This window comes from Portunus trituberculatus, chromosome 40, assembly GCF_017591435.1.
Source record: "Portunus trituberculatus isolate SZX2019 chromosome 40, ASM1759143v1, whole genome shotgun sequence".
Lineage (NCBI taxonomy): Eukaryota > Metazoa > Arthropoda > Malacostraca > Decapoda > Portunidae > Portunus > Portunus trituberculatus.
The window spans coordinates 17,816,692-17,831,999 of record NC_059294.1 but is presented as its reverse complement, the minus strand read 5'-3'; the positions used below and the strand labels follow the sequence as shown (position 1 = coordinate 17,831,999).

The window sequence follows — 15,308 nt, the reverse complement described above, 5'->3', positions numbered from 1 at the left end:
CTATTTTCATGCTAACTGTTCTACTGATCTTGCTAACTGCTTTCCTACCCTACTCCTGCGGCCTCGCTGCACAAGGCTTTCTTCTTCATCTCATTCCTATTCTGTCCAACTCTCGAATACAAGAGTTAACCAGTATTCTCAATCGAATATTCATACCTTTCTCTGGTAAACTCTGAAACTCCCTGCCTGCTTCTGTATTTCCATCTTCCTACGATTTGATTTCTTTTAAGAGGGAGGTTTCAAGGCATTTGTCCATGTCGTTCGGCTAATTCTCTACAAATCTTTTAGGATACTTCCATTTTAAGTGGGCTTTTTTTTCATTTTATATTGCCCTTGGCCAGTTTCCCTCTTGCGTGAAAAAAAAAAAATTCCTTCTTTCCTTCTCTGGGATCTTAACGCCCTCACACCATCTGATCACGTGCCCAAAGTTTTTTTCGATTTGGTTCACTTCACTTCAGTCTTTATCGTGTTTTTAAGTAATAATAGGCTTTCTTAAATCTTATCAAGATATGAACTGCATTCTTTTTTTCTTTCACAAGCACTATTTTAAAGAATATAGAAGTGATAAATAGGGCATTTAGTTTTATTAAAGTTTATATTTCTACCTTTATGTGGTGTGCAGGCGATTTGACGGAGAAACTGACTTTTTTTCGGGAATGAAGAAACTCTACCTGGGATTTGAAAATAGGAAATTTGTGTTTTTCTTCATTTTAGTAGTGTAAAATCATCATCAAACTATCTCTGAAATAATTAAATCTTTGAAAACTCCAATAACTTTCACAACTGTCTGCTGATCTCTCATCCTTGCTAGTGTAATACCCTAATTAAGATGTCACAAGAACAATGGAAACATCCTTGAAGTCGCCAATATCTTCAGTTCTACTCGATTAAGATTAGTCGAGACAAGGCGCTGAAATGTTTGGTAAAATAGTTCTTTATGTTATCTTTTTACAAACCATGGAACTCACAGAAGAAGATGCAATGGTACACAAATGGACTAGACTCGTACAATGCACCAGAGACACGGCGAAAGGGTAAAAAGATGACCTTTACGTTAACTGCCTAACGGTCATCTGAAAACGATCCAGATAGCAGGAGGAAATTGCACACATAGTTCTAGTACAGTTGGGGACGTCTCCTGAAAGCAAGGAAGAAGAGGGAAAGTTTTTATTTCATGTGAAATATTTTCCTGCGTGGTGCTTATTGGAATACTCGATAGAAACGTAATGCAAGGACCGATATATTGCAGTAGTGTGTTTACGTCGCTATCCAGGACTTTCATGTGTATCTGTCAGTGTTTGCCTAGCTATTCGTAAACATATTCACGATTGCAAGTCGAGTAACTTCCTAGACTTACTTCTTCCTTGCTCTATATATATTGTCTTTCCGTCCGTTTAGGGTTTAGGAAAATAGAAATATTGGGGATATATTTTATTTAAACGGAGTTGTTTATGAAAACTGAGTCTTCATCTGGGATGTAACGTTAATTGTGTTATTGTTGGCTTTGAGTCTTTGCCGTGCTGTCATTACTCCATCACCATCGCCTCCAGTTCTTACCAGCGAGTCTAATGTACAAGGAGATACTTGACTAAAACTTTATTACAAGAAGGAAATCTTATCTCCGGAGTTTGATGACTAAAGTTTCTTTTGCGGGTAAATAATGCACGCTTTGATGAAATATATTGATCACTTTATGATGTTCTGAAAGCATTTTACATGACCTCGTAAAAGGTCATAAGAACTTCTGACATGACTTTATTAATGTTTGGTCCTTCCTAACTTGGAGTCTGCAAGACTGCGGTATAAAATGGAAATTTTTTATTAGAGTTAATATTATTACCTTGAAAATATGTGATGTGTAGACGGGGTGACGGACAAACTATATATATATATATATATATATATATATATATATATATATATATATATATATATATATATATATATATATATATATATATATATATATATATATATATATATATATATATAAAAGGAAGAGGTAGTAGACACCTAACGGAACGATTATTTACTCCCAGTGAGGTCTAACAGCACTAGTTCAGGGGGTGCTGTGAAGTTTCCATTAAAGTTAGTTGTGGTCTCGCTGAACGTTTCCCTTTATGTCTCACGACTGAAGAGGGCAATCATAGCCTGCCTTCTAAAGACAATTTCCCTTCTTCTCACAAAACTACATGCACTTACTACATACACACCATTCACTTGAAATTCAAAATAAGAAAATGGCAACTCCAAATCCAGCCTCGGAGTCCCCATCTGATGACGGAACCAGATATGTCCCCAGGTCGAACTATTCTCTCATTGGTGATCCAAAATGTCTTGACACCTCCCTCGATCTTTTCTTCATTAACTTCTGCAACATTCGCGGTCTTAGATCTAATTTTGAATCTGTAGAACACCACCTCTCCTCTACTAAGCCTCATCTTCTTTTCCTCACCGCAACACAACTCTCTAAGGCAACTGATGGTAGCCCCTTCTCTGTTCCCTCTTATTTTCTCTATTCTCATTTTCATTCCAAAGCTGGATGGTGCGTCTATGTGCACAACGGCTTAACTTGTTCTCCTGCCCATTCTCTTGAATCTTCCAAGTTTTCCACCATCTAGCTTAGACTCAACAGTCACTTTCTAACTTAATTTATCTGTGCTGTCTATCTCTTCCCTAACTACTCTGACTATAGAAAATTCTTTGACTATTTAACTGAAAGGTGGAACACATTCTGTCCCTCTACCCTTTCGTGGAGATCTCCATCCTTGGAGATTTTAATGTTCGCCACCAGCTTTGGCTTTCCTCTCCTTCACTGACCATCCTGATGAACTAGCCTTCAACTTTGCTTTCCTTCATGACCTAGAGCAATTTGTGCAACACCCTACTCGTATCCCTGACCGTCTTGGAGATACGCCCAACATTCTTGATCTCTTCCTCACCTCTAATCCTTCTGCTTATGCTGTTACCCTATCTTCTCCGTTGGGCTCCTCCGATCACAATCTCATTTCTGTATCTTGTCCTATTTCTCCAATCCTCCTCAGGATCCCCAAAGCGGAGGTGCCTCTGGCGTTTTGCCTCTGCCAGTTGGGGGACCTGAGGAGGTATTATGCTGATTTTCCTGGAATGATTACTGCTTCCGTGTCAGAGACCCATCTCTTTGTGCTGAACGCATAACAGAGGTGATAGTGTCTGGCATGGAGGCGTACATTCCTCATTCTTTTCTCAACCTAAACCTTCTAAACCTTGGTTTAACACAGCCTGTTCTCGTGCTATACATGATAGAGAGGTTGCCCACAAAAGGTACTTGAGCCTTCCATCTCCTGAATCTCATGCACTTTATATTTCTGCCCGGAATCATGCCAAGTCTGTTCTTCAACTTGCCAAACACTCTTTCATAAATAGAAAATGTCAAAATCTTTCAAACTCAAACTCCCTCGTGACTTCTGGCATCTGGCCAAAAACATCTCCAATAACTTTACTTCTTCATCTTTCCTCCTTTATTTCATCCTGATGGCACCACTGCCATCTCTTCTGTCTCTAAAGCTGAACTCTTCTCTCAAACCTTTGCTCACAACTCCACCTTGGATGATTCTGGGCTTGTCCTCCTCTCCTCCTCCCTCTGACTATTTCATGTCTACAATCAAAATTCTTCGTAATGATGTTTTCCATGCCCTCGCTGGCCTAAACCCTCGGAAGGCTTATGGACCTGATGGGGTCCCTCCTATTGTTCTCAAAAACTGTGCTTCCGTGCTTGCACCTTGCCTGGCCAAACTCTTTCAACTTTGTCTATCGACTTCTACCTTTCCTTCTTGCTGGAAGTTTGCCTACATTCAGCCTGTTCCTAAAAAGGGTGACCGTTCTAATCCTCAAACTACAGTCCTATAGCTTTAATCTCTTGCTTGTCTAAAGTTTTTGAATCTATCCTGAATAGGAAGATTCTCAAACATCTGTCACTTCACAATCTTCTGTCTGATCGCCAGTATGGCTTCCGTCAAGGTCGCTCTACTGGTGATCTTCTGGCTTTCCTTACTGAGTCTTGGTCATCCTCTTTTAGAGATTTCGGTGAAACTTTTGCTGTTGCGTTAGACATATCAAAAGCTTTTGATAGAGTCTGGCATAAAGCTTTGATTTCAAAACTGCCCTCCTACGGTTTCTATCCTTCTCTCTGCAACTTTATCTCAAGTTTCCTTTCCGACCGTTCTATTGCTGCTGTGGTAGACGGCCACTGTTCTTCTCCTAAATCTATTAACAGTGGTGTTCCTCAGGGTTCTGTCCTGTCACCCACTCTCTTTCTATTATTCATTAATGACCTTCTTAACCAAACTTCTTGCCCTATCCACTCCTACGCTGATGATACCACCCTACATCTTTCCACGTTCTTTCAGAGACGACCAACCCTTCAGGAAGTCAACAGATCACGCAGGGACGCCACAGAACGCCTGACTTCTGATCTTTCTAAGATTTCCGATTGGGGCAGAGAAAATCTAGTAGTTTTCAATGCCTCAAAACTCAATTCCTCCATCTATCAACTCGACACAACCTTCCATGCAACTATCTCCTCTTCTTCAATGACACTCAACTGTCTCCCTCTTCCACAATGAATATCCTCAGTCTGTCCTTTACTCATAATCTTAACTGGAAACTTCACATCTCATCTCTTGTTAAGACAGCTTCTATGAAGTTAGGCGTTCTGCGGCGTCTCCCCCAGTTTTTCTCGCCCCCCTAACTGCTAACTCTGTACAAGGCCCTTATCCGTCCTTGTATGGAGTACTCTTCGCATGTTTTGGGGGTTTCCATTCATACAGCTTTATTAGATAGGGTGGAATCAAAAGCTTTAAGTCTTCAGCCTCTTTCACCGCCGAAATGTTGCATCTCTTTCCATCTTTTATCACTATTTACATGTTAACTACTCTACTGATCTTGCTAACTGCATGCCTCCCCTCCTGCGGCCTCGCTGCACAAGATTTTCTTCTTCCTCTCATCCTTATTCTGTCCAACCCTCTAGTACAAGAGTTAACCAGTATTCTCAATTATTCATACCTTTCACTGGTTAACTCTTGAATTCCCTGCCTGCTTCTATATATCCATATTCCTATGACTTAACTTCTTTTAAAAAGGTGGTTTCAAGACATTTATTCCTGGCTTTTGTCTAATTCTTCCAAATCTTTTCGGGAACCTGCATCTCTAGTGGTCATTTTTTTCTAATATTTTGTGGCCTTTGCCGGTTTTCCCTCTTGCGTAATATATAGATAAATGAATAAATAAATAAATAAATAAATATAATATATATATATATATATATATATATATATATATATATATATATATATATATATATATATATATATATATATATATATATATATATATACATACCTCTTGTTTTGGTTAAGTCTCTCAGACCTGCACGGAGACTGGCATTCTAAAAGGGCTTTTTTTCTGTTTTCTGTTGCTCCTGGCCAGCTTTTCCCTCTCCATAAAATATTATATGTCATGGCACTCTCAACTACACACACACACACACACACACACACACACACACACACACACACACACACACACACACTGTTAACCTAATATTAACCTCATCCTTGTCTTCATATTGCCGTAAAATGTCATTACTATGCGAGAGAGCGACGACCGAGGCGTGGCGGGACTGCGAGAGGCGCCAGTAGTTTAATTGTTATCCTACTCCTTACCGTTGCTTTCCTTCTCATATTCCCCCTTATCATCTTCCTCATCGTTGGCATCATTATCGTTGGCAACATTGTTTTTTTTTTTTCTTTTTGTCGCTGTTCCTGTTGTGGTTGTTGCTCTTGTTATTGTTGATACAAAGGACTCTAAAAATAGCAATGAGCCTATTTCTTTTTTCCTCCTCCTCCTCTTCCTCCTCCTCTTCGTCCTTCGCATATAGTGTTTCATTATCTTTTTTATTATATGTTATAATCAATACTTAGTTCCTCCAAACAACCACGTTAGGATCATGAAATCTTGCAGTTGTTTTATTATAGTCCTTTGTATTTCTGGTCGTCTGGTCATTGCTCTATACACCCATAAGTCACCATCAAGATTATAGCCACTATTTCTATCGAAGCTTGCTAGAAGACGTAGATGAAACTCGCCAGAACCCCACAGCGTTCACTGAAGGCTTGCATCTTCCCTCGAGACTTTCACCTAATCATCATTTTTTTTTTTTTTTTTTTCAATACTGCTGAGAGAATCTCCTGCTCACGGCAGGGGGCGAGAGGGAGGCTCTCAGTGGGTCATCCTTCCCTGTGGCGTGAAGGTGAAGGTTCCAGAGTGTGTGGTAAGCCTTGCGGTGTGGTGAAAAGAACTGTTTGGTCAGATATTGAATTCACTAAAAATATATATCATAAAATAATAAGAAAAGCTGCATAAAGTCTTCAAGCCTACACGTGGCTTTCCAAGTATCAAACATAAGCGAGAGGAAGGAAATATTCTGAGTTCAGTTTCATTCAGTAAAATTGTTATGGTGATGATTAGCAGATTTTATTTTAATATAGTTATAATTGGAGCCTTAGGATTGTTTGTTTTGAAGTAGTAGCAAAGAATAAAAAAATATAAAAACACCGTAACTTCGAGAATTAATAACAAGAGCCGAAAAAGTCTTCTAGTCTAGTTTATAAGACTTCTAGATACTTATCTTCTGAAGCTCTTCATGTCATAAGAAGTAGGAAATACAGAAAACATGGAGAGTTTCAGATTGTTGTATGATCTCTAATTATTTCAACGCGGTTACTTGACCTGTTGAGATTATCCCAGCGAGGCTTAGTTGAAGCTTCATTGGTTTAAGAGAGTTCCAGTTTGATATAATGATGGTTATTGGTCTTGAATACCTCGTTTTTTAGTAATGACTAGGACTGTCACTGTCTGGCAAAAATAATGCTACATAATTTTCAGTTACTAGTAGAAATGCGTGCATAATAAGTAATTTGTGCCAGCTGCTGTTATCCCGTTTTGACTGTCGTAATGTTCATGGTATTATATTGGCTCATAAATTTTCAAACTCATCGAGAAGCTTTGCTACTTCAAATTCCTTGCGCTTGTCTGATAATTCCATTATTGAAGCCCTCATTGAAGGTACCACCCACATAATAAAGTCCACCCTACACAGCATAACCTAATTTCACCATAGGATGTTTCTTTTTTCTTTCTTGCGAGGGAGAGATCAAGTGAATGGAATGTTCGCCAAGGGAAATTTACCAAGACCTGGAAAACTTACTATTTATGATTCACCACTTGACTCACACTCTCTCTCTCTCTCTCTCTCTCTCTCTCTCTCTCTCTCTCTCTCTCTCTCTCTCTCTCTCTCTCTCTCTCTCTCTCTCTCTCTCTCTCTCTCTCTCTCTCTCTCTCTCTCTCTCTTATTTAAACATTATGAACACTACAATACAATAGGGAGCTTAGGTCTATAACTAAAAATGTATATTGACGCTCATTCATTTCAAAGCTACTCCTCCGGACGGCTTGTGAGCGAAGGAGTCACTTCGCTATCGCTATCAGTTATTCGTACCTCCCTCATCACTAACAGGCACTGTCACTATCAGGCACACTGTTACACCATTTCTAAACTACATCGTCACTGTCAGGTACATTATTATTCTTTTCTACACTTTCTAGGCACTGTCACTGTCAGGTGATTTAATCATTACCCTGCTCAATATCAGGCGGGCGTGTACGAAGCCAGGTGTGGGCGGCACACTTCACTTGCTGGGCGGACATTATGGTGACGTCCACTGTAGAGGTGAAAGCGTTCCACAACACCCTGGTGTAGTGGGAGAAAACAAGCTGGCACTTTACTGAATAGCATCTCAGCACCTTGAGGAAGATGTTGGACACTACCGTTCTTGTAGTGCGCACACTCCTCCACCGGAACCGAAGCTCCGTAAAATGAGGTGTTTGCTGCAGCTGTGCTTTGTGCAGCACCGTGAGAGTCGCCACTCGCCTGCGGTGCTCCAGACGCGGTCGCTGCTGCTGCTGCTGCTGCTGTGTGGTGTGGAGTTCCTGTCCGTGACCACTGGCGCCCAGGATGAAGCATTCAGCTTGCCGCTGCACCTTGTCCAGCAGGGAGAGATGGGACTGGGCACTGTACATCCAAATGAGGGGATTGTCCTCCATGATGGGGCCTCACCTGCGCCTTGTACAGCGTCATGAGGCCCTTGGCGTCAAGTAGATGTCACACTCGGCGCAGGAGTGTCACTCTCAGGAGGCTTTGCATGCCACGCTTTCCAGGTGGCGGTCAAAGCTAAGTTTGGTGTCTACCTCCACCTTCAGGATGTTGATGGAGTCCTTGAAGGCAAGGGTGTCTTCTCCAAACTTTAACTGGCCTTCCATCTGTTTGGCATTCTCCCGTGAACGTGAGCTGACCAAGGGCTGGATTTTTCAGCAGCAAACTTGACTTGCCACTGTCTGCCCCAGGCCATGTCACCAATCTGGCGGTTGGTGGCATCAATCATGTTCACTGCCTCCTCTCTGCTATAGCTGTGTGAGAGGGTGGCATCATCTGCATCGGCCGACGCTGATGAGAGGTTCTGAAGGAAGTCACTAAAGTACACGTTACACAGGATGGGGCCCAAGATCGAGCCCTGTGGAACGGAGGCCTCCCGGTTGCGTGGTCAAGGTGCACCCACTCATCACCACTCTCAGACTCCAGCCTTGCAGGTAGCTTGAGAATAGCTCCAGTAATTGTCCCGTGATGCCGAGCTGCTCAAACTTAGCCGGAAGTCCTCTGTGCCACACGTGGTCGATGTCAAGGGCGATGACGAGGGAGAGGCGGCCAGCATGGAGTGCGTCGTGGAGGTTTAAGTGAAAAGGAGGAGCATGTCGAAGACGGAGCGCACCTTTCTGAACCAGTGTTGCCGTGTGGAAATCAGGTGGTTCTCCTCCAGGTGACAGGTTAGCTGCTCAGCAATGATCTTCTCCAGGATTTTGCTGACAGCTGACAGGAGAGAGATGGGGCGGTAGTTTGTAGGGTCCCCTTTATCCTGTTTTTTTGTGTACAGAGGGGACCCGAGCCTCCTTTCCTTTTGTTGGACCAGATGCTGGTGTGTATACACTGCTGGAAGATGCTAGTGAGTGGCCTTGTGAGCTCCTCCGCGCAGTGTTTAAGTAGGGATGGAGAGACGTTGCCTGGGCCAGGTGCCTTTTTGGTGTTAATGCTACGCAGGTGGCTAGCCACTGCATCCTCACTGACCATCAGGCGACCTAGGATTTTGTCACACAGTCGGGTGAGGTGTAGCAGTTGATGGTCAGGTTTGTTGGTGGTCATTTTGTCACTAAAATGTGCAGCCAGGAGTTCTGCTTTGTCTTGGTTGGCCACCACCAGGTTGCCAGCGGCTGTTATGAGGAGCGAGATCCTCTCCTGCGTAACATCGCTCTGTCACTGCTTCACCAGAAACCACCACTGCTTAGGATCCATTTCATTGCTGGCGAGCTTCCTGCGTAGACTTGTTTCCCATCTCCTTGCCCTGGTGGCCATAATCAACAAGGCCTTGCAGGCAACGCGGTGCTGTGCTTTGTGGAATGTTGTTAGTTGGCACTTCAGAAGGATCCAAGTCTTGTATTTTTTGTCAGCAGCTTGCCGGCACCTGTAGCTGAACCACGGTTGGTCTCGTGGATCAGCTCTGAATAACCTGTGAGGGAAGTGCTTGGCCTGGGTTAAGAGGATGAGAGAGGTGAGAGTTGCCACGTTGTGGGGATGACCAAGACACAGTAAGGAAAGCCAGAAGATCACCAGTAGAGTGACCTTGACGGAAGCCATACTGACGATCAGATAAATTCTTTTCTTTTCTTTTCTTTTTTCTTTACGTTAAAGCCTATAGCGCCAGTAGGCTCACTTGAAGAGTGTGCAGGAAGCGCTGTTCAGCTTCCGCCCATTAGTGGCACAGGCAATTTTATTTATAGTGGTACTCACTTATTAGCGCTGGCCCATATGGCACAGGCCACCCAAGCTCATCTTGGGTGTAACCACCTAGAACCTGGGTATCATGGTGACATGTAGGTAACTCTAAACCACTCGACAAATGAATTGTGTAGTGAAAGATGTTTAAGAATCTTCCTATTGAAGATAGATTCAGAAACTTTAGACAAGCAATAGATTAAAGCAATAGGGGGGTATTTTGAGGGTTTAGAACGGTAACCCTTTTCAGGAACAGGCTGAATGTAGGCAAACTTTCAGCAAAAAGGAAAGGTACAAGTTGACAGACAAAGTTGAAAGAATTTGGCCAGGCAAGGTGCAAGCACGGAAGCGCAGCTTTTGAGAACAATAGGAGGGACCCCATCAGGTCCATAAGCCTTCCAAGAGTTTAGGACAGAGAGGGCATGGAAAACATCATTACGAAGGATTGAAGACATGAAATAGTCAGAGGGAGGAAGAGAGGGAAGGACAAGCCCAGAATCATCCAAGGTAGAGTTGTGAGCAAAGGTTTGAGAGAAGAGTTCAGCTTTAGAGACAGAAGAGATGGCAGTGGTGCCATCAGGATGAAATAAAGGAGGGAAAAATGTAGAAGTAAAGTTATTGGGCTAGATGCCAGAAGTCACGAAGTGAGTTAGAGTTTGAAAGTTTTTGACATTTTCTATTTATGAAGGAGTGTTTGGCAAGTTGAAGAACAGACTTGGCATGATTCCAGGCAGAAATATAAAGTGCATGAGTTTTAGGATAAAGGCTCAAATACCTTCTGTAGGCAACCTCTCTATCATGTATAGCACGAGAACAGGCTGTGTTAAACCAAGGTTTAGAAGGTTTAGGTTGAGAAAAGAATGAGGAATGTACGCCTCCATGCCAGACACTATCACCTCTGTTATGCGTTCAGCACACAGAGATGGGTCTCTGACACGGAAACAGTAATCATTCCAGGGAAAATCAGCATAATACCTCCTCAGGTCCCCCAACTGGCAGAGGCAAAACGCCAGAGGCACCTCCGCTTTGGGGATCCTGAGGAGGATTGGAGAAATAGGACAAGATACAGAAATGAGATTGTGATCGGAGGAGCCCAACGGAGAAGATAGGGTAACAGCATAAGCAGAAGGATTAGAGGTAAGGAAGAGATCAAGAATGTTGGGCGTATCTCCAAGACGGTCAGGAATACGAGTAGGGTGTTGCACCAGTTGCTCTAGGTCATGGAGGATAGCAAAGTTGAAGGCTAGTTCACCAGGATGGTCAATGAAGGAGAGGAAAGCCAAAGCTGGTGGTGAACATTGAAATCTCCAAGGATGGAGATCTCACGAAAGGGTAGAGGGACAGAATGTGCTCCACTTTGGAAGTTAAATAGTCAAAGAATTTACTATAAACAGAGGAGTTCGAGGAGAGATAGACAGCACAGATAAATTTAGTTAGAGATTGACTGTTGAGTCTAAGCCAAATGGTAAAACTTAGAAGATTCAAGAGTATGGGCACGTGAGCAAGTTAAGTCGTTGCGCACATAGACACAACATCCAGCTTTGGAACGAAAATGAGGATAGAGAAAGTAGGAGGGGAACAGAATATGGGCTACTGTCAGTTGCCTCAGACAGCTGTGTTTCGGTGAGGAAAAGAAGATGAGGTTTAGTAGAGGAGAGGTGGTGTTCTACATATTGAAAATTAGATCTAAGACCGCGAAAGTTGCAGAAGTTAATGGAGAAAAGTTGAGGGAGATGTCAGGACATTTTGGGTCGCCAGCGAAATGGCAGTCCGACCTGGGGACATTTCTGGTCCCCTCCCTAGAAGGGGACTCCGAGGCTGGATATGGAGTAAGTGCAATAAAGTTTTATGAGAAGTAGGAGAGTTGTCTTTAGAGGGTAGATTGTGGCTATCCCTTTGAGTTGTGAGACACAAAGGGAAACGTTCAGCGAGATCACAACTAGCTTTAACGGCGAGTTCACAGCACCCCCTGAACTATTGTTATTACTAGAACTCGCTGGGAGAAAATGATCGTTTCGGTAGGTGTCTATTAGCTCCTCCTGAGTTAATGGTAATATGAGGGAGGGACAGCGTCGCTTTCTCTCTCTCTCTCTCTCTCTCTCTCTCTCTCTCTCTCTCTCTCTCTCTCTCTCTCTCTCTCTCTCTCTCTCTCTCTCGTAAACTCAAGACAACGCAGCTTGTATTTCTCCATCATACGTCCACCTTTCTGCTAATTTACACTTACTTCATTAACTAGTATGTCTTTTGAACACACAGCTCTGAAAATAACACTATTATTGAGTGAGATTTTGTTAATATATCAAACTTTCACAATAACACTTGAGAGAGAGAGAGAGAGAGAGAGAGAACATTTAAACCTCCATTACAGAATCACAGGGATAATGTAATGTATTTCTGAAGTGACTTTCTCTCTCTCTCTCTCTCTCTCTCTCTCTCTCTCTCTCTCTCTCTCTCTCTCTCTCTCCCGTCAACGCCTCGCTCTGCTTACAGATGCAAATCAGCAGTTAATGTATAGCTCAGGTTACCAAAGGGATGAGATGCGTGGTGTGTGTCTCTGCACGTTCCTATCATCGTTCTTTCCTTTCTCTGATCTCTCTCTCTCTCTCTCTCTCTCTCTCTCTCTCTCTCTCTCTCTCTCTCTCTCTCTCTCTCTCTCTCTCTCTCGCCTCGCCTCGCCTCGGCTCGCCTCGCCTCTCGTCTCATCTTCTCATCTTCTCTCCTCTTCTCTCCTTTCCTTTCTTCTTCCTTTTTTACTCATTTTCCTTCTCTCTACTTGTATCATAGAGTCATTACGTTTAATGAAAAAAAACCTGTAGCGAAAGGCATCATTACTGAAGCTGCTAATTAATTTTGAAGAGCTCCGCAGGTAGAAAATAGGATCATTGTGGTAGAAAGGAAACAGGAAGGACGGAGTTGTGTTTACGTTTAGCGCTCTTAATTAAGGACAGAGCGAGAAACAGTGCGCTTTGCCTCTTCTTCAATAATAAAGACATGAATACCCAAGAGTATGATGAGATTGTAATAATGAGGGTAAAGGGTATTTGGTTCACATAAGGTAACATCTGAGATCTGAAATCGTAGTGTTCCATCATCATTAATAACAAGAATATGAAGAAATAAGGATAAGAAGAGATTATGTGTCAGTGGTACGAGTATTTATGTTAAGCTTCTAATATATTTTTTGTGTGTAAATGGCACAAGCATGAGAAAATAGAATAAGAATGTTATTTGATCTGAAAAAAAAAAAAACTAAATGTAGTTAGTTTTCTAGGAAAGACGCCCTTTTCATGAAAGAATTCAGGTCGTAGAGAAGACGAAAAAACAGAAACACGCAATGAATACGAGATTTTATACGTGAAATGGATGAAAGAATAACCAAATCAATATAAACTAAAAATCTAAATGTTACGATCATGGTTATAGAAAACTAAAATTATCTTTTCTTTCTTTTTTTTCGTTACTGAAGTAACAAAAGAAATAAATAAACGGAGAAAGAGCAAGCTTAACTGATTGAGCTGCAACACCTTGGTATTGACAGTGACTGTCGCGAAAATAAAATGTTAATTGTAACTCTTGTGTTGGACATAGTAAAGGCGTCACTAAATTGAAAAAAAAAAATCACAGCAACTTTTTATTATCATTTATATTATAAGAAAAGTTTTCAATTTGATACATGTATATTCCGCTAGGAAGATTTTACTCTCTACCATTTGTTTTTATATCTTATTGATATGTAAGTCAGATTTACAGAGTAAAGAGCGATTTCCAGTGTATTTCTCTTTCAAATATTCTGGGAGGTGTTATGAACTCTCTCTCTCTCTCTCTCTCTCTCTCTCTCTCTCTCTCTCTCTCTCTCTCTCTCTCTCTCTCTCTCTCTCTCTCTCTCTCTCTCTCTCTCTCTCTCTCTCTCCTTTTTCTCTTGTTCCTTCATGCTTTCCATCTCCATCATTCATATTTGTCACCATCTCTCTTCATTACATCTCCTTGTCCTTCTCTCCTTCTTCTTCCTTCATTTCGATGTCCTCTCAATCTCTTTTTTTTTGTTTTACATCTTTCTCTCTCCTCTCACCTCCTCCCCTGTTCTCTTCTCTTCTCCTTCTTCTCTCATCTCCCCTCCTCTTCTCTCCTTTCCACGCTTGTCAACTAAGCCAGCACCTCACACACTCACCTTTCCCTGTCACAGACTCCACCATCCGGCGCTCCAGTCTCGGTTACCTGGGCAGAGCTCGCGCCAGGACCATCAAGATGACTGTCAGCATCGTCCTTGCCTTCTTCATATGCTGGACTCCCTACGTTGTCATCAGTCTGTGGTGAGTAATGCGTCTGCGTGTGGTGCTTTAGTTGAGGTGTTGAAAGTAGTAGAAAATGTCAGAAGGATTTTTTTTTTATTTATGAAGAGGTATTAGGAAAATGGATGAGTGTCTATTGTGTGTTTATATCAAGAGGTGTAAGGTGTTTCTGGTGTGGAGAAAGTAGCAATCCTCAGAAGGTGAATTGATGTGAGAGAACAGTGTATAATTAGTGTTTTTCTCTTTAGTCTGTCTCATATCAAGTGGTTCCAATAGATGGTAGTGCAGTTTATTCCTTCGCACATGTAGATGAAAAGTGGGTAAATAGAAAGTGCATGAAACGATGTATTAGTAAAGATATCATGAATGGTTCAAGAATATAAGTACTTATTCACGTCCAGAAATACTTAGCTAATTCACTACGATTAATTCCAAACTCTACAGAAATTATTAGACTTGATTTTTCTTCTGTTAATAATGTAGAAATCTTGTTAATACGCCACTAACATCATAAGAACACATTTAACATCTGTATAACATCAGCAAGAACATTTTTAAGGTAGTGAATGTGCGAAGTAAGTGTTTCAGAATACGATCCAAGTACGGTATCTTATGCCTCCTTTAGTCTTCACATTATTTTCTTCCTAATTGTACCTACTTTGAACCCTTAGTTAAATGCATAGCCAATTATACTGGTATTGCCTGTTCTTCCAACTCATATACATAAACTATTAAAATTCAACCTCCACATAACATGACCAGACGTACTGTTACTGCTACTATTACATAACCAATCGTACTGTCATCATTACATCCACGTGTCACTTATGAGTCACAAAACAAGGCGCATTCAATCTCTAGCCTTGCAAATATATACTCGTGGCAGCTCAAGTAAGTTTTATTAGTGTTGTGCTTCCCATCCCGTCACTATCGCCGCCACCTCCTGCTGTCAATTATACCCGGGCCTTCACCTACCCACAGTTGAGGGAAGTTACAAGGCTGTGGTACGATGCGCTTTCTCTCTCTCTCTCTCTCTCTCTCTCTCTCTCTCTCTCTCTCTCTCTCTCTCTCTCTCTCTCTCTCTGATGATAATGAAA

General features: G+C 41.9%; 1 protein-coding gene across 1 annotated transcript in view; it reads left to right on the top strand.

Annotated features, from left to right (window-relative positions):
- The window catches only part of LOC123515961 (gonadotropin-releasing hormone receptor-like), a 485,178-nt gene that overhangs the window by 418,294 nt on the left and 51,576 nt on the right, over positions 1-15,308 (top strand). The window contains exon 7 of the mRNA XM_045274910.1: positions 14,106-14,232. Within this exon, the coding sequence (XP_045130845.1) occupies positions 14,106-14,232 (127 nt within the window). The remainder of the gene's footprint in view (positions 1-14,105; positions 14,233-15,308) is intronic.